A 23,732-nucleotide genomic window follows, 5' to 3' on the forward strand; every position below is an offset into this window, starting at 1 on the left:
ACATTACTTTGTGTACTTTGTATTTTTTTTATGTCGCAGGATCACATACGTCCTGTCGGTTGTGGTTGACTCTTCCAGTTAATTCCATCCTTACTTTCAAAAATTACACATTCTGAAATCTGGGAACTTGTAGCTACACATTCTTCTTTATTATCACCCAATACTACTTGCTGATCATCCTCTTCATTTTTTTCCGAAAGGTGATCTTCAATTTCAGAGTCACTTTCAATGCCACCTGCTTCGGGAGATTCTTCATCCTCGGAATCCCATAAATTATTAGCAATATCTTGCAATTCTGCAGCTGATAAGGTTTCCAGGGCATTTTATTCGCACTATCTACTTTCACTGTAATTCAATATAATTTTAAGAGCTTAGTTGTCGACACTAACATCGATATCAAACGATTGATAGCAAATGCATTATTTATTTCAAAACATGTAAAGGTACCTACCTAACAATATTATTGCATTCCAACAATAATTATCGGTTTTTAAAATTCATAAGATATAACACATATTGTAAGCATCTCTTAGATGTTCACATCAAAGAAATGTTTACATTGTTTGATACACGTTAAGACTTTCTTATTGGATTTCCGGAATCGGTCGTTAAGAAGTCGTTTAAATAATCAACAAAAAACATTACCTGACTGCAAGATTAACTTCTGTAACAAAGATTTAGACTTTAGGTATAATATCAACTAGTGTCCGAAGGACCCGTGTTGCCCCTTTACGTGACAAAATCCTTTTGACGCAATAATTTAAAAAATGATAATGAATTTTTTGAATAGCTCATGACTATGTTCACGGAATATATCTAGGTCATGTTATCAAACTAGGTATATCTAGGTCATGTTATCAATCTAGGAAAACCAAATCAAGATGCTGAAATTAAAAGAAGAACACAACTGGCATGGGGCGCTTTCGGCAAATTAGCATATATCTTGAAAAACACCTCCATTCCTGTAAACTTAAAGAAAAAGGTGTATAACACATGCATACTACCAGTTTGTACTTACGGCTTGGAGACAGTAGCCCTTACCAAAAAATCTGCTAAAAAATTAGAAACAACGCAAAGAGCAATGGAACGAATCATGCTTGGAATATCACTAAGAGACAAGATTAGAAACACCAAGATAAGACGTAGAATGAAGATTAGGGATATTGTGGAAGAAATTGCAGAAATGAAATTGGGCAGGTCACGTAGCCCGGTATAATGACAACAGGTGGACACGGAGAATTCTAGAATGGAGACCAAGGACGACAACAAGAAGCATGGGAAGACCTCAAAAAAGATGGGTAGATGACATAAGAACAGTGGCAGGCAAACAGTGGATTAGATTGGCGCAAGATAGAGAAAGATGGAAGCAATTGGGAGAGACCTACATTCAGGAGTGGATGGAAAATGGTTGACAAAGAAGAAGAAGAAAAAGAAGATGTTCAAGGAAACATACTTCTAAACAAATTCAGTGATGCATAAAATTCAATAAATTTTTTTTATCAGTTTATGATAAAAGAATTGTCGTCTCGGGCCCTTTGAACCCACCTTACCCGGATAAGGGTTAAGCCACAATTGTGGATTATTTCTATTAAAAAAGTAATTAGTTTAGACATTTGTTGCCTACTGTTGCATCTTAGAAATAATATTTTCAAGGAGCATTCTATACTTCTTCCTTTTCTCTGTAATTAAGTATTCGTTTAGTAAGTCGATTTTCATTCATTCACTTTATATGTTGTTTTAATTTTGCTTTGCCTAGCTTTCACATTTAATAACAAAGTAGATGCTATCCATATATCACTCCCGTCTACAAACAAATTACAAAAAAAACAAACAGAAATTCAACTAACTTTTACCTCTCGACCGTCAACTATGCCAAGTTATTTTCTTGCCAACCAATTTTTTTTAACTTTCCTTTACTTTTCTTACCTGAAAACATTTCAGAAACACCCACTTAATTCGAAATGTACAAATTTACATTAGTCTAACGTTTCACCAAAATATATACATATAATAATTTGGTCTGTATACGTGTACACGTTTTGGCTGCCATCCAACATTATTGTGTACGAATATTTCTTCAGCGTAATACTTAAAGTCGTTTTATAGAAATCTCAGGATGAGTTATAGGAAAATATACTTTTTCTTGAATAATTTAAAAATATCTCTTATGCATCAATTCGTGATTGGTAAATGTAGTAAATTGTATACGTATTTTCCATATGCCACCAATTGTCATGAAAATTAATGCACAATACACAAATTGGGCACAATACATACACTTGAGGGGTATAGTTTCAAAGTGTACAATCTCCATGTTTCCTAAATTTTCAGTAATCGAAAAAAACGGATAACCTATTTCATATGAACAATTAAACTAATTTTTCTTTTCTATTACATTTATATGACAACTACGAGTTAATATACAATTTTTTTCTTTAAACTATTCAAAAATAACTAAGTAATTCTAGAAAAATATTTGGACATTCTACATTATGAAAATAACTAATGGAGTTTGTCCACATTGAAAATAACTTACAAACATCATTTATTAAACTTATTTATTTTACTGAGATAATACAGATTTAATTATTCAAAAATAGTTAATTAAATGGAAAGTCCATCATCTTCTTCGACGTTCTCACACGACGTTTCATCGTCGACAGTTCCATTTTCTGGTGCTGCATTGTCTTCTTGATTGTCTTGGATGATGATGAATTTGTAAAAATTTAAATGGATATCACTTTTCCAGTCCTCTCCAAAATGACAACATAATAAATTATTAACATCAACCTTTTGTTGTTATTGACAACGACATTTATTTTTCGGAATTTTGGCAGGTTTCATTATTTCAATGTTCTTAGTTTTTTTTGTTATTGATTTTCCCACACCAACATCCGTCTTATAAGCTAACTCACCGCGAACTAACACTGTGCCTTTAGAGCTTTTGGTTAAAATAATCCTCTTCATTTTTGAGAAAGCACAATGCCATTGTCCTGGAGCCTTGATGTGCTTGCTTGTTTTATTTTTCCAGTCATATATATTTCGACTAATTCTCCAACCCAATGAACAGTACTATACATTGAAAACATCTTCAGATATTCATGTGGTTTTAAAATTATCTCCTTTGTTTTAATATCCTTTTCGATATTTCCAAAAACCCGGTCTGGAGGCATGAAAGAATGTCCCCTCACTGGGAATATTACTTCAATATTTCTAATTTTATCTTGTCTAGAAAACCAATAATAACACGTAGATATGAGGGTCGTGTTTTTGTTTTGGCCTCCGCATCTATCACACATGAGCCTGATAGTATGAATATCTCCAAAATTACCAGATTCAAGAATGTAATAAATGCAGGAGGCAACTTCGTTCGAACCCTTCTGGTACTCGTTTTCGGTCCAACGGAAAGAAGTGATGGATTAGATGGATTTAAATTACTTCTGTAAATAATACGCCCGTTGATCCGAAATCTTAGGCAAAACTTGATTTTTCTGACAGTCAAAAGACCTTCATCCCGTTCTTTTAAAAGGTTATAAAATGCTTTGGACCTCAACGTATGTACCCTTCTTTGGATGATTAAGTTGGCTTTCATGTCGTTATCATGGCACGCTTTTATTTTCTCAGTCAATTGTAAGCATGTCGAACATGCATCGGTTCTAGGAGAACCAAAACCAAGGTTATATTGTGTATTAAAAATTTTCCTGAAATAGCTTTCTTTTACTAGAAAGTTTTCATTTTCTTTTAAGTACATTTTCCACATCGACTTTATATTCAAAGAAGAATCCAGATATAACCGATGGCTTTGTCCCCGCGAATAATGAGATTCAATTACGCGGAATTTGTTAATAAAATCCATAACAGCATTTTTTTTCAACATGTACTTTCCAGCTTTCTATCGTCATCTCGATTTTCTATTGCAGGAAGGGAAGTTAAGGGAAGTTTTATAGACATTTTTTGTAACTCTATCAATTCGTCTCCTTGTTATACTCAAAACTTCCATGAAAGCTTTCTTACACACAGCCAACATTCTGTTTTCGTTAGTCAGAATATAAGGTTAAAATACGTTTATTGACGTTTCAATTTCCACTTCGGAAATCGTTCTCAAAATACAAACATTAGTAAATTAAACAAATTTTTTGTTTAATTTACTAATGTTTGTATTTTGAGAACGATTTCCGAAGTGGAAATTGAAACGTCAATAAATGTATTTTAACCTTTAATTGTGGCTTATTCCCATTTAAATAGTAATTAATTTAAAATGTCACAAGAAAATAGCTTCAGAACGATGGAGGGATAGTTGGCAATCTACCTCCCAGGAAATTAACCAGAGGCAGCTGCAGAATTAAACAGATCGAAAGATCTCCAAGAAGTAGATAAAGAAGATTTTATAAAACAAGTGTATGTAGACTGACGTCTATATTTCTCACCCTGTCTCTTCTTGACAAACTTCGCATAAATTGGAATTTACAATTTTAAGTTTTGCCAGATGAGCCGTATAACATGCGTGTCATGGGCCCTGATTCTATTTCATTTCGATGTCGAAATTTAAAAGCGACTACGCCATGACAGTCGCAATCGCTAGCGATTCTCATTCATTTCGATTGTAGTTAAAACTGGGGATATTTACTTTATCATTTTGACACTGCTGAAAATTTGGGTTGGCCCTGTTGTTTATTGGCTGCACTACGCTTGTTGAATGTTTTGTTTACGTTACGTGAACGTCTTTTTTTTTCTTGTTTGAGTTGTTAAATCATAAATATTGGCCATTCTCAATTATATTTTAAATTGAAAGAAAAGATGGCAAGAAAAAAAAAGGCGAGATGTGGGAGATCCTTAAGTTATAACCACTAAGATTTGACTTAGTGGTTATATTCTAATATATTTTTAAATTTACTGCAGCTTAGTAATACTAACCCTAAACATTTTGGGTATCCTAGAGGCATAAACACCTTCTTCCAAATATGGTTAATAATATTAAATAATTTGCAGCTTGTTTATTAAGCCGGAATTGCTGCCTAAATTGAGCATCACTTAGTGAAAAAGAATTTTAAGTATCCCGTAACATTCTTCTTATCCTCCGTTATGAACGTCGGATATCTAACCACTCTAATTCCTCCAAAACTAGCAAATGTCCGTAAAACACAGCCATATTGATACTTTTTGCCTCAGTTTTCCTTGCAAGGATCAAAACACCGCCTACTTAAACTGAACCTAAGTTCACTTCTCCCAGTCCAGTCAGTCATGTCAGAGATTAATTTCGACTCGAAATGAAATTTCAACCACTTTCTTGAAGTTGAAATTAATTTCGATAAGTCGAAAACTAGTGACGTCGTTTGGTTAGTTCAGCTGAAATCCACAAGGTTCGCAAAGTCGCATTTCGACGTCGCCATATTAATTTCGACATGTTTTGAGTCGAAATCTCAATTAGAATCAGGACCCTGATTTCATTCTGATAATAGATGTAATGAATCTACGTGGAACAGAGTAATTTTTAAACCAAAATTCACTCGGGATTGAGGGTTGTATGAGTACATATTGTGATTTAGAGTGTTGACTGTATTCATGATATTCTTGTTTCCACCGATTGTTTACAATATTCTTGATTGTTACAAATAAATTTGGGATGCAGAGCTTATAAACTGTTTTCGCACCAGAATCAATGGCTTTCTTAGCTAATATATCTACATACTCATTATGCTCAAGCCCTATGTGAGCTTTAATCCACAAAAATCCAATTGTTCTTTGTTCCTGATGTAATCCAAAAACAATTTTTTTGATTAGAAGGATATTTTCGTTTTTGACGACTGGAGTATTAGTTACACGACTGCTTCAGTAAAGACAGTAGGATTTAAACTAAATTTTCCAATGTCGTTCAAACAACTTCAAACTGAGTACTTTAAGCAATAAATTTACACGAAGGTATACTTATTCTAATTGAATTATTCGATAAAAGTATATTAAATAGGATTTTGACAGAAGGCGTGTGATACTAGTGAAAAGGTTCAAAAAAGATTCAAAGTAACTCTAAAATTATTATGTGAGCAGATGATAGATGCTTTTACATATTCTAACTCGAGGTCGAAGAAACATTTGATGGCCCAGTAATCGCTGTTATGGATGTTTATAAGTTACAGAATGTACTGAACATGCATTTTGCCTATTAATGAGAAAAATGTGTAAAAAAAGTTTTTCTTACTATTTTTTTAATTTAAGATAGAATTTGTTGATATTACTTGCCATGTATATCCCGTTGTTTGTGCTATTAATCATTTATCAAGATACTGCATTGGTAGATTTAAAATTTTTCTTAAAAATCATTACAAATTTAACATAAAACATAATAAAATGTTTTATCGTAAGAGCTTTCAATTAGTTTCTTTGTTCTTTTTTTTCATTCAGATGCAATGACCTAAAATCCTTAGTTACGCTGCTAGAAAAGTGACTAAAGAAGCAAAATAAAGCTGTAGCGAGTTTGGCTGCATATGTTGCCGAAAAGGATCGATGCCACTTTGGGTTTGAGTGAATGGAATCAAACGACAAATTAAAGTTTTATCAACGTTTGTTCTGACTTTTACGATATCCTTTATGAGTTCGAGTCTACTTTTTGTTGGAAGAAATGTAGGCTACAAAGTAGGATCGTTCGTTTGGTAGTCTTAGCTATCTCTTTTTTATTTAAATATTTAATTCTACAAGTAAATTATATATTAAAAAAAAAACGAGTATATTTTTGGTTATACGATGTAGATTATGATTCTTCTATAATTATTTATTAAAGAAGAAAGGATTTTCCTTTGTCATTGGTAACTTAACGGCAACAATTTCACGACCACTTTATATTTGATAAAAAAATCTCAGAAATATGCGTCGCAAGTACTTTTTTTGGAAGCCGTCTGTTATAAACTGGTCGTACTTGTAACTATGCTTAATGTACATCTTCCATTTATTAACGATACCCATTCCAGGATTCTTGCATCTATGTACTATACGAGCCCCTATATCAGGTGGCCCAACGTTAGATTGATAAGAAAGTTAATTTTTAAAGCGCAGCGTATATTTTAGAAGTTTTAATGTATCTAACAACATTTTTGAATTTCCTAATTATAAAAAATATTTTATAACGTAATGTAAACGTTACATCCTATTTATTTTTAATGACATCCACAATTATTCGAGGCAGAGTTTTTACCAAGTTCTGACAAAAGTTTAATGTAAACGAGTCCCATATTTCTTCTTTCCTTCAATTTTTCCTTCAATTCGTTGACGAACCTGGAGGATGTTTTCTCAAAGCTTTTTTCATTTTGCGCCCCAAAGTCTCTATCGGAGACAAGTCGGGACTAGTAGAAACCCTTTCCAGAAGTGGTAAAAGCCCTTTTATGCTATGGTCTTCAATCCATTTTAAACTCTTTTTTCAGGTATGACAACCTGCGCCGTCCTGTTGGAAGACAAAATCTTCCGCTGATATTAAACGGTGTTCTATAATAGGTAAAAGCGATTCTTCTAAAATATTTAAATATTTGTCCGTGTTTACACTCCCATCGATAAAATATAACTTTTCCACACCTTTAGACGACATGCTGCCCCAGATCATGACATATGCAGGAAATTTGACTTTTCTCTTCAGACAGACGGGATGAAAAGATTCATTTTTCCTGTAAATGACGCGACTCCTACTGTTTCCAACACACACATCAAATCTGGACTCATCACTCCATTTTATTAAATCCCATTGCGAGTAAGTCCAATCTTTATACTCTTTTGTGTCTGAGATGTAAAGGCTAAAAAGCAGTGGTGCGAGTACCGAGCCTTGTGGCAGACCATTTTTGAGTTTTATGTGGGTGCTTACTTCAGATCCTATAGTTACTTGAAATACTTTGTCGGTGAACATATTTTCTAATAATCTAGCGGTGAATTTGCAAGGAATATCAGAAGATTTTATAAATCATTCCTTCTCGCCAGACGATGTCGAAAGCTGCTGAGAGATCTATAAACGCAGCAGAACTCTTTAGTTTTCTTTGAAAGCCGACTTATATATAAGTAGAGAGAAATAATACCTGTCTGTGTAACCTCGATTTGGTCTAAAACCTGCTTGCTCAATTGGTATAGCTTTGAGGATTGTTGGACTTATTCTGTTAAAACTTAGTCTTTCGAGTAGTTTATACATTATAGACAGTAGAGCAATTGGTCCATAGCTTTTTTGGTGGTCAGCTGGTTTACTCGGTTTTATTCATCACATTCATTTCAACAAATAATCTACACAATACCTACTTCCTAGTTTATTTATAAATAGTTACAATAAAACCGGTGATGACTGAACCGTCACCAGTTTACCAGGAAAGTTTGAACTATGTTTTCTAAAACACTAAATAATAATCCTTGTATTGGCATGTAAGTAGTATTTATTAGTTATTTATTTAATTTCAATTTACTAGATTGTTTTGTGTCACTTATTTTTGCTTTGTCTGTTTTAATCAATTTTGTCATATTTAATAATCACAGACATATTCCACATATAATATTGGCATAATTGCTGTATTTTCTTTAACAGACAGCACCCTGATACGGGTTTTTATAATTCCAGCATTTAGTTTAACATGTATCTTCAGACCTGAAGATGCATAGCAAATTATAGTATGCGAAACCGGTCGTTGGTGGTAAAATAAATAGATTGTAAGTCTTATTATTATTTCTTTTACCTATTTGAAATGGACTTACACAGGCAACATATTCAAGATTCTTTATTATGTCTATTATTTCTCCTTTTGTTGGTACTTCATCATTGCTATTCCGGTTTATTGTTTCTTCTAGTGGCTGCTGCATTTGAAGGTATTGTTCTTCATCATTGTTTAATCCACTTTTAAAATATCTCCCATCTGCCCAGTTTTTCGTCTAATCCTCCTACTAAATATCCGTTCTCATCTTTATAATATTTCGGTGGGGTTTTATATTGACTTCGTCTCTTTTTGTTTCTTAGTAGAAATTCTTCCGTCCCCCTCTATGAGGGGGGCTTCTATGCGGAAGCTAGGAGGGTACGATATGGTAAACTCTTTTGCATCTTTTTGGGGTCTCAAAATTATCATTCTCAGCAAGTTTCTTCTTGTTCATATGATTCTTAGAGGTTAAGCGGCATATTGTCTCTGATGACTAAAGTATCATGATATTTCTAATACAAATAATAATCAATAATTCAAATAGTGAAATTAAAAATCATTTTCAACAAATAAATCTCATGTAGCGACAAACACTATTTTTAATAAAAATATCTAGCAGTAGGTACATATAAAAAAACTAAGTTAAATAATGAAAAAATATAATATAAATATGAACATGCTTAATTATGACGATTGAACACACTATCTGGTTGGAAATTGATACAACCTAGAAAATCATTCACAGATTTTTGGTTCTCTTCAGTCTTCTCTTGGTTTAAATAATTCATTACAGATCTGAAGATTCTTCTATCTGCGATGTGGTCGTACACGATTTCTTTGGCGTTTTTCTCGAAGACTGGATTGTTAAGGATCCGAAGGCACTCGAAAACTTTCTAAAAAGACAAAAAAATACAGTTATTATAATAATTTCAGATTTTTTATAGTTTTTTTTAGAAAACTATTACAGAGAATGTTACATGAAATGGAATATATATGAGATATATTGTAGCATTTTTAAATTCTTGGGTATATATTGAAATCACCCCGTATGTATTAAAACACCCAAGAATATTTTCATTGTATTTCTGTTTCCTATCGTAAAAGTTAAATCTTTTTGCCTCGCCGAGGTCGATAATAAACACATTTTAGAGTTTGTTTATATATCACAGATGCATATTTCTTTGGTTTCTTTGATTAAGAGCCACTTAGGATATTACGCGTTAAATAAATATTCCCGTTTATACGTTTGGTTTTTACCGAGATGGGCGAATGAATTTTACATCACTCTAAGATAATTACATCACTTTCACTGAGGCCGCTGTCAGGGGTAGTTGGTTTCAGGTTAGTCCAAATTTTTCGTCAAATTTGTAATGTTTTTTCGTTTTTCGTCTTATGTTTTGGAAAATAGGTAGTTTGGTGAGCAGTTAATAGTGCAGTTATAAGGTCTGGAAGAATCTTTGAACAGTCAAGACGCTGTGAGTGTCGGCGTCAAGAACCGGCAAATTTGTTGAAAAAAAAAATGATTTATATTCAATGTAATGTGTCAGTTCTACTAAGAGTAATGACTGTTTTTGTTTTATGTCATCTCTCATCCAAGAAATTTGTATCTAAGAGATTTGCAGCGTTTCCAACAGATTTGAAAGGTACCCACCCACATGTGTTCCAGTTTTTTAAGAAGCCAAGTCTAAAATTTGCGTCCCAGCCTCAATTTGTTTGTCCTAAAAAGCCGTTTCAGAATATTTCTGCAATTTGGAGATAAATTTGTTCCTGTGGTGGAGAGTGTAAGTCCAGTTTCCACCCCCAGAAATTTTAAAGAAATTTTAGTGAAATCCAGTTAACTCTTTGTGTTGAGTTTTAAAGGAAAATAAACATTTTCTAATAATAATTGCTTTTATAACAGTTTCAAAAATTGTAACAATTAAAATTGTAGATGATAGTGTGTGGTTTAGCTGTCATATTAATTGTTCTCAGTTTTAAAATTTAGTGTTGACATCTGACAGCTAGCTTTATTTTTTTTGACATTTGGTAAATATCTAATCATAAGAGATCCTTTTTTGGTTTGTTTTTTTAGAAAAAGGTTAACCTCTATGCATAGTTTCATTTAAAAAGCTATTTTTCATTTCTACTTTTTTCCGTTACAAATTGTCGCCCAGTAACAATTATAAGTTTTGTAGTAACTCCAACTTCAATCGTTTGTAAACGGATATAGCATAGTAAGTTTATTTTTGATATTTTGTATTTTATTGTTATTTATTTATATTTGTAGCTATTTGTGGTGAGACAGCAATAAATATTTAATTTTGTCCTAAACCAATTTGTTATGTCTTTTAAAAAAGTTTCTAACCTCTTTTGTGTTTTTTTGGAAGGAAGAGCCCTTTCATTCATCCAGCAGGAAGATTCTTCAAAGCGGCGTCCATTTTAAATAGCTTGAGAACCTTCTTGTATGTTGTTTGTTCCAGGAGATTTATCTGATTACTCCTTTTGTAGTTACCCCAATCCAACCCCCTTGTCATTCACTTATCCACGACCCAGCTCTCAAATAAACCCTGAGTGGACATTCATTAAAGTTTCGGTTTATTTTATTTAACTTTATTTATTTTAATTTACCATTGAAAAACACCATATTTTGCACTCTTTACACAGAGAAAAGATGTTCAAATGAAAGTAGACGATTGCATTTCTTTTCAATTCGAGCTTCACTATTGGTCTACATGTTTTAAGTTATTCAACTCTCATTAGAAAAACTTGTGGTAGCTCAAACTGAAGTAAAAGCAATCTATATGGCGGTTGTAATAACATAACATACCTGAGTACCTCAGGTGACTTCTTTTTGATGGCGCATTAGGCGAAAAAGTATAGTAATATTATTGATGTAACAGATGGGTTGTACATGGTAATCATAGAGTCACTCAACATATTAAGGGTCAATTACTTTTGCTTTCTCATATGTGAAAATCTATAGTTTTTGAGCACAGCATTGGACTGTAGATGTGGACTGTATTGCTCTGTAGTCTCACTTGTTGTAATTTCTGTCAGCAGTTCCCATTTGATAAATTTTGACTTGGTCGGTGCTATGTTAATTTTTAAACATTCCAGCATGCGTCACGTCAAACAGTTCGCTTGAAATGCCATGTTGTGGAGTTTCTTTTTAAAGACTCGCTGGTGGTTCATCTAGCAAGACTTTAAGGAAGCGCTTTCTTGATTTTAGTCTGTATCTGCATCTATGTTTGTTAGGATACGTTTGTTAGGGTTCAATTCTAATAGTAAATTAATTAGTAAATAATATTAAAAAAAAGCCAGAAATCAAATCATAGTAAAGGACAAAGTAGGATGACGAATTAGTAAAAAGCTTCACGTGTTTAGGAGTCAAAAAGAAAGGAACAAAAAAAAAAGCCGAAATTAAAAAAATAATAATAAAGGGCAACAAGGCCTATTTCTTCTTTTCGCAGGTTCCGCATATATTGGAGGCAGAAATTATAGCAGGCCAAGGCTTAATTTGGGATGTAACACGATTGAAAATTGTAGAAGAAATTATAATAAATATTTTTGAAACCGTTTGCCCGATTTCAAGTTTAAAAAATGGCTAATGCACCGTTTGACCGCAACACATTTTAGCAAGATAGGGAACGTAGAACTAGATTCTTAGGGCTCAAGTTATATACCAATACCTAAAAAATTGTTACAATGTATAGAATTTTATAAAAATTTAAATTTTATTTTAATAATTTCCCTAATAAAATAAATTTAAAAATTATACATATTACAACGTCACATACTCCTATCACGTCTTCCCTTATCTCTTTCTTTTGCAGCGTGTATACTGGCGAATTATTTAGTATCCTTAAATATATCAAATAACATTTCATCAACAAATAATTAAGTTGCTATATGCACAGACTCTCTAACCTCAATCCAATTTATCTAAAATGTATTCAGTGATCAACCTATCGTCCAAAAGATCCATGGTCATTACCAACTTATCACTTTCAAAATACCACGCATAAATATTGGCATAACAGGCAACGAACTTGCCAACCATTTTGACAAACTTGCGTCAACATCATCTGATCTCATTGTTAATATCCAAATTATTAAGGACTTAGAACCTCACAACTCTATGGCAAAAACACTGGGACACCAACTGCTCAGTTTTACATTATATTCAACATTGAATCGATAGTCCGTCTTTTTTGGCCTAACAGGCATAGAATAATAAAACAATCAGAGTATAAACTTAAAGAGTTGTTTTATCAATTAAATAACCGCAAATATATTTTAATATATTTTGTTGCAATATATCATTTAACCTATAATCAGTATCCATTACAATCAGTATACATTAATTAAATTCGATGTTGCAAGTATGCGCTGTTGTAGACTCAAATACTTCACTTCGTTTAGAAAAATCAAAAATTTTTAATAATATGGCATCTGAAACACCTTCAGTATCAAAATTTAACGAATTTAAACATAATAATTTCTTAAAGCCCCTTTGAAATTAAATTATAGTGGGTTGATACAATTACTGTGTTGTTGTCTCATTTTTCCAAATAAAAATTTCCAAAGCATCTTGATTCAATCTTCTAGACAGAAGATACTCAAATCATAAGCTTTTAGTACATCCCACAATTCCATCACGCCATGGATTGTTATTCTCCAACCCGTAATAAACTTTAACCGGTTTTTAACATTAATGTATGTCCGAAAAACTTTAAGAGTTTTAAGAGAAGTGTCATAGTCTCTAGATGGACAAAATCTGAAAGTAGTTATATATCTTATACTCTTCAAGTGAAATATTTGAACAAACTTCTTTCCTCATTGTTACCAGTTGATCTTCTAGTTCACAAACTTGAAGCTTTAAGCGGTAGTTCTCATTTCTCAGATGTTTGATATTATTTTAAAAACGCTGTTTTCTTGGAAACCGGTGAGACAGTATTTGTGAGTTTTGCGTAATCTGTGTTGATGATCAGGAATTGAGATATGTTGGAGTAGTGAAGGCTGCAGCTGCGGAAAACTGTGACCTTAACAATGTAGTTAAGGACCTTAACAAAGTCAGTCATATTACTTTTTTGCCATAACTTTAATTCAATATGTACTGTATTTTAACTTTTAATAACATTATTTTACTAAAAATAAGTATTCACTGTAATTTTTAAACTTGAAATTGTTTTAAATGTATATTTTAACTTCTAAAATCTGACTACATAACTACTAATTGTTATTTTTCTCACCTTTTTGGATACTTTTGAATAGTAAAAAAACTTTCATTTCATTTCGGACAATGTATTTTTACAATTTTTAACGGCACATTTGTATCAACAACTTTTTTTCCACGTGTATTCATTTTACTTCTAAAATAGTCAAAAAACTGTGCAATATACACAAAATACTGACGAGTATCTTATTCTTTGTATTTGTATATTAGTTATGTGAAAATTTAAAATAAACCATTTATGAATAAAATTTGTTTTTTATCTCTAGTAAATTCCCACTCAATTAATAAATTCCATTATCAGTTGATAAACATCCAAAGGACAAAGATAGAACACGTAGATGAATATACATATCTGGGTCAAAACGTCACAGTAAGCAAATAAAATCATACTACCGAAATAAGCAAACGTGTAAAAATGGGATGGGCAGCATTCGGAAGACTCTCATACATACTTAAAAATAAAAATATATCTCAAAGACTGCGAACCAAAGTATTTAATTCCTGTATCCTACCTGTACTTACATATGGAGCTCTAACCTGGACATTCACTAAAATAAACATGGAGAAGATCAGAAAAACTCAGAGAGCTATGGAACGACAGATGCCGAGTATCTCACTCAAAGACCATAAAACCAATGAAGACATTCGTAATAGAACAAAAATAAAATATGCTGTCGAACAGGCAGCTAAACTGAAATGGAAATGGGCTGGACATAACGAACGTCTTAAGGATGGCCGATGGAATAAAGAATTCGGGAATTGACGGCCATATGAAGCCAAAAGACCACGAGGAGGACCGCAAATGCGTTGGAGCGATGAGATTAAAAGAACTGCACGACCAATGTGGAAATGTCTTTCAAATAACAGAGATGAATGGCGAGAATTAGGAGAGGCCTATATTTGGCAATTCGAATAGAGAGGAGGGTTTAAAAAAATTATCAGTTGATTATTGATTTATTTTACAGCTAAAAATTACTTATATTTGTATTCCCAATTTAAAATCATGTCAGTGCAATTATATTTAACAGAAGAACATCATCCTATATCGTGTAACTGCAAGTTTGCATCTTAGGTAATGTTCACTTCACACTATCAAAAATATTTGGACTATGTTCACTATATGAGAAATCCTAATCCATGATATGCATATATCTATTTCTAGTATTGTATATAACTTTCAGAAAATGTTCTTTTTTCTATCCAATATTTAAATTCAGTACATTCCAAGCACAATATGTTAATCCAGGAATAAAAAAAATTAACCAGGTTTAATACCAATATTTTATGTCGTACTTTTAGTTGAAGAATAGTTTAAATTATTTCGAATTTACTAAATTATTAACCTCTTAAAATTTAAATTACGGTTCTGTCGTAGCTTGTCACAAATTATCTGTGTTTTCCGTTTTAAATATGGCGATCTCGTGCTAATACACTTCAAAGGCGGCATCTGAGAGTGGGCATTCTGATTGTTATTTATTCTGTGCTACAGCTTTGTTCTGACGAGATCTTATTGTGGCAAGAAGACTTCAGACGGGACATATAAAATTAACAAATGGTTACCTAATGTCATTCAGCAACCAACCTTCTTGTCAAAGTTATCAAAGGCAATCATATACTTACCGAATGCCATCAATATTCAGCCAAAAGACCATTTTATCGCTTCAAATGAGATATCCTAAGTAATGCGGATCAAATAGACTACGCCTTAAAATTGCTTAGAGATTGCATTGCATTATAAAATATGATTTCATTGTACGATAAAATTTTGCTACCATTCATTGATAACATATTATTTACTGTAACATTTTTTTTTGTAATCTTCCTAGTGTACGTGACCTTAGTGACCGAGCACATTAATTACAAAAAAATATACAATAGGGTGGATACTACATCAAATTTATTTGAAAATCTTTAATGAATTATGCATCTAAAGCATTCATTAATAGTCTTCAAAGTTACAGCATGTTGCCAATAAGTTTGGACCGTAGTTCGGAAAAAGCATCCTAAAGCGACTTGCCTTTATGGTGCCTCCCTAATAGAAGGGATTAATTGAACGCATCAATTGATAATGAATAATGAAAAACTAAAACACTATCTTTATTTTCTCAGTAAAACTAAAATATATCAAAGCATTTAATTTCACTGAATACTTACCTTCATTTGATAAAACTCAAGTCCATCATTACTTTGTGACATACAAACGTTAAATTGTGATATTTTGCCTACATCGCTATTTGATTCATCTAGCCACTTTCTTATATTCTGGCACAGTATCTCGGAAGAATCTTTGGTATCAATGTTCAAACCTTCAATTTCAAACATAGAGTTGGTGGTAATAATGTCTTTGCAGTAGGGGAATAACTCTTTTACTTCTGGTATCAACTTGTGGCCCCAGCAGCTTTTTTTGGACGAGACAACTAAAATATTATAAAATAGAGTATTTAATTTCTAATGCACACATGTACGGTTCTCTCTTTATTTAGTAAACTCAGGAACGATTTTACATTTACATAATCACTCTCAAAATTTTATTGGTTCTTGCCTAATTTAGCTAAAGCGTTATTATATTTTTAAGGGAACAAATATTTTGAACAAAACTACACTTCCCTTTCCCAAAAATTATTAGGTTAGCTTAGAAGAAAGAATTCAACTTTTTATGGTTCAGTCCGTTTTTAATCTCCCAGCAATATGCATTCAGACGTGTATATAGGTATGTTTTGATTTTTCAGTTATGATCGAGAAACTCACATATTTTGTATAAAGTTAAAAGTTGATCATTCTTCGTTTTTAATTAATTGCAATATTGTACAGTATGAAATCCGGAAAAAAAATGAACACATCAAAAAGGATCTGAATGATACAAAAGGACGCCTTGAAAAGCTGGATAGAATAAGAAAAGAAAATAATGTGATATTACAAAGAATAAAAATAGAAACGGGAGATAGAAGAACACTTAAAGAAGTAATGGGAAACTTTATGACAAAAGAACTGAATATTAACGTAAATATAGAAGAAGAAGTGAAACCAGGAGATTAAACATGTTTAGTCAAACTGCCAAACAAAGAAAAGAAAACAAAAATTATGGAAAACAGAAGTAAATTGAAAGACATGAAAGAAGAAAATATATATCTATAAACAATGATCTAACGACAGAGGAATTACAAATACGAAGAATAGCAAAAGATCAAATAAAGAAAGGTAAACGTGTCCAAATTCAAGCAACAAACTGATAATAGATGGTCGAGAAAGGAAATGGAATAGGAACACCAACCAACTGAAGGACCTACCTGGAGGTGGTTCAAAAAACTAGCAAGGGATGAGTACACACTATTCGTTGATGGACGAGGCAAAAAAACAGGAAATTACGGCAGATAAACTCAGGAATAACAAAAGTGAAATAAAGAAAGACAGACAAGAAAACAAAAATTAAAGGCGAAGAAAACAGGCCAAATAAAACAATGAGTTGAAAATAAGCACATGGAACATAAGAACTATGCTAGCTCCAGGAAAAATGTTAGAAATAGGAAAAGAACTCAAAAAATATAAAATAGATATTGCAGCAATGCAAGAATTACGTTGGGAGAGAGAAGGACAGATTGATAAACAAGACTTATAATGTTATATTCAGGAGGAAAGAAGCAAGGGCAAAAAGGGGTGAGATTCATGATGCTAGGGCACCTAAGAGAGAAAATTATAAATTTCAAGCCAATATGCGAAAGGATGGCCTATGTTAGAGTCAACAACAAACCATTTAATATATCAGTGTTGAACTTATATATGCCCTTACAGAAACAACCAATGCAGACGAAAAATAAATCTTTTATGACAGGGTCAAAGAGGAGATAGAAAAAATACCCAAAGAAGATGTCATATTTGTACAAGGAGACCTCAATGCACAGATTGGAAAAGAGGACTTTTTACAACAAATTGCAGAAAAGTATACAATACACGAAAACATGAATCACAATGAGCAAAGACTATGTAACCTAGCAACTAGTACAAGTTTTTTAATAAGCTCAACAAAATTTGAACACCCTAAAATACATAAGGTAACATGGAGGTCACTAAATTAGAAAACATACAGTCAAATTGATCACATATTAATTAATAAACGAAAACAATCGTCAATAAAAGATGCAAGAACGTTTAGAGGTGCGTGTGCAGATTCATACAACAACAACAACACAGAAAAACCAACATAAAAAGTGGAAAGTCAATAAAATGAGTAATGAAGAAGTAAGAAAAAAATATGAAGAGGCAGTAACGTTCAAATAAAAGAGAAATATAAAGCAGAAGATATAAAGACAGAATGGGAGATGATCAAAAAATCAATAGAAGAAGGTGCAAATATGCAGGTAGGTAAAAGTCAGGGTAAAAAAAAATGATGGTTTAACCAAGAATGTAGAGAAATAACAGGAAAAAAAGTGCAAGCCAGAATTAAATGGCTAAATCTAAAAACAGATAAACAAGAAGACAGAGAAGCATATGAAAAATTAAGAAAGAATGCTAAGAAGGTGATAAGGCAAAATAAAAGAAGATGGGTACACAAAAAATGCAGGAAATAGAGCAGGAAAGAACAAACAGAAATACGAAAAATTTTCAAAAAGAGATTAAAGAACAAAACAAAAAATACAAAGACAAAAGAAACGAAATAAAAAATAAACAGGGAATACTGATAATAGAGGATCAATAATACAAGCAAGTATAGAGGGATTACTACAGAGAGCTCTTAACGGAGGAAACAACAGGAGAAGAAATGAATAACGAGGAGGAAACGGTACCCGAAGAAGAAGCAGATGAAATAGATAAACTAGACATCGAAATTTCAAAAGAACCAACATTAAAGGAATTGGAGGAAGTAATACAGAGAAGCAAAAATGGAAAAGCCTCTGATAAAGATGGAATTAATATGGAACTAATAAAATACGGAGGAAGGGAGTTGAGAGGATAAATACTGGCACTATTGAAAAATACATGAAAAGAAGAGAAAATGCCAGGGAACTGGGAGGTAGGACAGATCATAACAATACATAAAAAGGGAGAGCAACAAATTTGTGAAAATTATAGAGGAATAACGTTACTAAATACAACATTAAACTATTGACATCAATAATAAAAAGGAGGTTATCAAATATCACTAAGAAGACAGTGGGACAGTACCAATGTGGATACGCAGAAGGAAAATCTACAATAGATGCAATACACACAATAAAACAAATAATGGAAAAAGCAAAAGAATATAAATTAAAATTGGAAATGTTATTCATAGACTTTTAACAGGCATTTGACTAAATTAAAAGGAAAGGATTATTGATAGCACTTAAAAAATTAAAAATTGCATATAAACTCTGAAAATTAATAGAAATGACAATGAGAATTACAAAATCTAGCATAAATTCACAAAGAGGAGAGACAGAGGAATTCAGTTTAAATAAAGGGATGAAACAAAGAGATGCCTTATCAACAACGCTATTTAATCTAGCCTTAGAATGTATACTACGAAATTTAAATAAAGGAAATCTAAGAACAAGAGGTGGTCAAATAATCGCATATGCAGACGATATTGCTATTATTGCAAAGAACAGGAAAATAATGAAAGAAATGCTAGAAGAAATAAAAGAGAAAGAAGAGGTAATGGGACTAAGATTAAATCAAAAAAAGACAAAAATATTAAAATTGGGGAAAAAGCCAATGAAAGAAAAAATAAAAATAGGAGAAATCTGAGTTTGAAGAAGTAGAATATTTCAAATACCTAGGAGTTACAATAAGCAAACCCGGAAAAAGGAAGTCCGAAATAAAAGAAAAAATATTAGCAGCGAATAAAGCTTACTTTGCAAACAAAAGATTACTTAAAAAGCAAAACACTGACTAAGAAAACTAAGATGAACATTTATAACACCATAATTAGGCCAATATTATTATATGCCGGAGAAACAATGACGATGGTAAAAAAAGATAAAGAAGACATCGTGAATAAAATAAAGCAATGCAGAGTTAGATGATTAGGTCACATTTGCAATGATAGAATGGAATCCAGGAGGAAGAAAGAGAAGGGGAAGAAAAAGATCAAAGTGGCTGCAAGAAGTTGAAGAATACCTTCCAATGGCAGGAGTCAGAGAATGGAGAGGAAAAACTAAAGACAGGAGAAAATGGAGAGATATCGCCAAGAAGATAACATAAACAAAAGGGACTGACCTACCCAAGAAATAGGATCTAGAAAGTATCCGCGGTTCAACTCCACGCTGGGGTGTATAGCCATTATATATATTAAAAGTAATGTATTTTTCTGCGATTAAAAGAATGTTATGTGTCATTCTTTTATGTACCATATTTTAGGCAAAAATAAAAAGCTTTACGTTTTCTTACGAGAATATAGCTCATATTTGATTTATTTTCATTGATTAATTTTTGAGACACTTTAAGAAATTATTAAATTAACTTATCTTTAATTGAGTTTTTTTATTTCAGAGCTGTACTCTGTTTAATTATAAGATTATTGACAACAATGTTTATTGTTATGAAAATATGAAAGTTTTTAAATTAAACAGATGTTAGAGAACTGACAATCAACAATTCTGTCAACTCTGAACAGCCAACTTAAGATAAAGTAATTTGCGTCAGGTCGACATCAAATATCCTTCTGAGCTTACAATTTAGTTGTCTGAATAGGGTTTGTATTGCTAGTAATGACGAAACACCACAAAATACTCATTAAACTTAAGTTCCAACTTTGCGAAAACTTATTACTGCTCCTTACAATTAATCTTACCTGCAATAGAGGCCACTGCAACCGCAACACATAACAGTTTGTACGCCATGTATAATAGAATCTAATATAAACACTACGAATCTGTTTGGTATCAACAAAACAAGTGGCAATAAACAGTGCTATTTTTATATTCACGACGGACGGTTGTTATTTGTTATCACTTTTAGATTAGGCATGTAGAGTTTACTAAGCATGACACATATCTAATTCAATGTCAAAACTAAGAAAGAGGCGACCTTTGATTCAAAAAAACAAAAAGATAGTTCTGTTGATCATAGTACATTTCATGGGCGGGTGGTACAAAGAGGATATGAGATGTTAATCGCTATATTTTCAGCCTGATTAGGAATATTTCACTAAATAAGCAAAATCACGGAAAAAATTTAATAGGTCCATATATAAAACACTAACACTAATAACACTGATAAGGCCAGTATTATCATACGGGTCTGAAACGTGGTCACTTACACAGAACGACCAAGAATTGCTTAAAAGTTTCGAGAGAAAAATTCTAAAAAAAATATATGGAGGAATCCATAGGGTTTGTGGCATAGGCGCTACAACTTTGAGTTATATAGAAGTTTTGGGGAACCTGACGTTGTAAAATATATTAAATTAGCACGTCTTCGATGGGTAGGACATGTAATTAGGCGAGATGAAGATGCAACGATCAGAAAAATTTTCGACCGAAGAGGACCAGTGGGAAGACGAGCCAGAGGAAGACCAAAACTTAGGTATCGAGATAACATAGAGGATTGTCTAAAATCCATCGGAGGTAAAGCATGGAGAAGAGTTGCCAGAGACAGGGGCGAATGGAAGATTGTTTTGAAGAGCAGTGGCATTACAGCTCATAACGAGCTATAATGCCACTGATGATGATGAAATTTAATAGATAATATTTCTTCATTTATGTTGATTATTAACTCACGATTGGCAGAGAATTAAACGAGTTGTGATGTTTTGGATCATTGATGTTGATGACAGAGTCGCTGTTACCTCTTTATTTTCAGCGATTTCATTTTTAAAATGGTAAGATGTCAAAATCTCACAACTTATAGAAAATATTGTGACAGGCATGCTACTTCCGGTTATACCGGAAATGAACAAGTTTGGTATTTTAAATGGACCACTTTGTACATTATTACATTAGGGAGTTTTTGTAACTGCCTAACGTAACGTATCTCCCTATACGTAAAGAACTGGCGTATCAAAGAAGATAAACGTTAAATTAAGAGTTAAAGTTCTGCACAAAACGTAACGATGGTGTTGCCCTCATCGAATTAGTGAAAAACTAATAAGTTGTCAGTGCCAATCTTGTCCTTGTCACTTAACCCTATTTTTGATATTCAAAGTAAATAACAAATATCTTTTTGAACAATTTTTAATTTTGGAGATGGAGGCGATATTAAATGTAGGTGCCTTTATTGATGATGAAGAAGACGAAGACATAGAAGATGCGTTTCTTCTCCACATCTTGCACGACTATACGGCCGCTTTAATTTTGATACCATGTCTGATATAAAATGTAAAAATATTTTTCGCTTTACTGCATATCTGCAGAACTGATAAAGAATGGTGGACATGTGCTATGAAGGCATATCCATAAACTAATCGACCACATATAGACACTAGAAGTCATCCCAGAAGATTGAAAAGTAGGAATCATGCTTCCTATGTACAAAGGGGGAGAAAAACGACTGCAAAAATTTTAGGGGCATAAGAGTTTTAAATGTCGTATACAAGATATTCATATCAGGAATTATATATACAGCCGCCTGGAATCGATTTAGGAGATGCTTGGTGAATACCAATGTGGCTTCAGACTAAAGAGGTGAACTATAGACCAAATACATATGTTAAGAGGTATATATGAAAAATGTGTTGAATATAACATATCTATTTACAACTTGCATATCGATTTCAAACAGGCCTTTGATGGAGTAGATCGAGAAATGATGTTAAAGCAACTATCTATGTTAGGAATACCCAATAAGTTGGTTAAACTTATACGAATGACACTGGAGGGTTCCAAAGCTATGGTGAGAATAGATGGAGATATAACGCAGGCCTTTAATATTGAAAATGGAGTTAGAAAAAGAAATGCCTTATCAACAACACTTTTTAATCTAACTTTAGAAGCTGTTGTTAGAAAACTGGATATAAACGGCTGTATTAATACAAGATCAATGCAAATATGCGCATATCTGGATGATGTTGCCATAATAAGCCGCAAAAAGAGTATTAAGCGAAAAAGTTATAGAACGGAAACGAGAAACTGCTACGTTTGGTCTATATATATATATATATATATATATATATATATATATATATATATATATATATATATATATAAATGAAAGCAAAACAAATAATATGGAGTGCACAAAATCGAATCAACATGAGAATCTGAAGGTAGACAACCATACCTTCAAATATACCTCCTGTTTTCCCTACCTAGCCTCAATAATAAATGACAACAACAACATTAGTCAAGAAATACAAGCACGGATTCTTAGCGGTAATAAGTGCTTTTATGCATACAAAAACTTAATGAAAAGTAAGTTACTGAAACGTGAGTCTAAGCTTAGAATCTACAAAACACACATATGGTCACATATGGATGTAAAAAGTGGACCCTCTCAACCACTGATGAAAATCAACTGAGAATATTTGAGCGCAAAATACTAAGGAAGATATTTGGACCAACCCAATGCAGCGATGGTTCGTGGAAAATTAAAATAAACCACGGGCTGGATGGACTAATGCAGAGTGTAGATATTGTTAGATTTGTAAAGTCATAAAGACTAAACTGGCTTGGTCACCTAGAAAGAATGCCAGATAATCGAGCTGTAAAAGTAGTTCAGAGATGGAAGCCCCAAGGAAACAGAACAGGAGGAAGATGGATAGACGACGTAGAGAGGGATCTTAAAATCATGAACATCAGGCAGTGGCGAAGGAAAGTATCCGACAGGGCAGACTTAAAGAACATTGTTAAGCAGGCTAAGACTCACAAAATGTTGTAGCGCCATTAGAAGAAGAAGAAGATATTTAAAATGAAGGCCTTAAATAAAGACCAATATAATTCTGAATGACCAACTTG

At 32.5% G+C, this 23,732-nt stretch overlaps 2 protein-coding genes across 3 annotated transcripts in view; one reads left to right on the top strand and one right to left on the bottom strand.

The window, feature by feature from the left end:
* rdgC (retinal degeneration C) overlaps positions 1–23,732 on the top strand; it is a 445,875-nt gene that overhangs the window by 21,510 nt on the left and 400,633 nt on the right. The window lies entirely within an intron of this gene.
* Positions 9,291–20,838, bottom strand: LOC140445065 (uncharacterized). The gene is made up of 3 exons (XM_072536859.1): positions 20,633–20,838; positions 16,018–16,280; positions 9,291–9,541 (listed from the first exon to the last, which is right to left on the bottom strand). The coding sequence occupies exons 1-3, from the start codon at positions 20,679–20,681 to the stop codon at positions 9,329–9,331; spliced, it is 525 nt and encodes a 174-aa protein (XP_072392960.1). The 5' UTR covers positions 20,682–20,838; the 3' UTR covers positions 9,291–9,328.

The sequence above is a fragment of the Diabrotica undecimpunctata genome, chromosome 1, assembly GCF_040954645.1.
Source record: "Diabrotica undecimpunctata isolate CICGRU chromosome 1, icDiaUnde3, whole genome shotgun sequence".
NCBI lineage: Eukaryota > Metazoa > Arthropoda > Insecta > Coleoptera > Chrysomelidae > Diabrotica > Diabrotica undecimpunctata.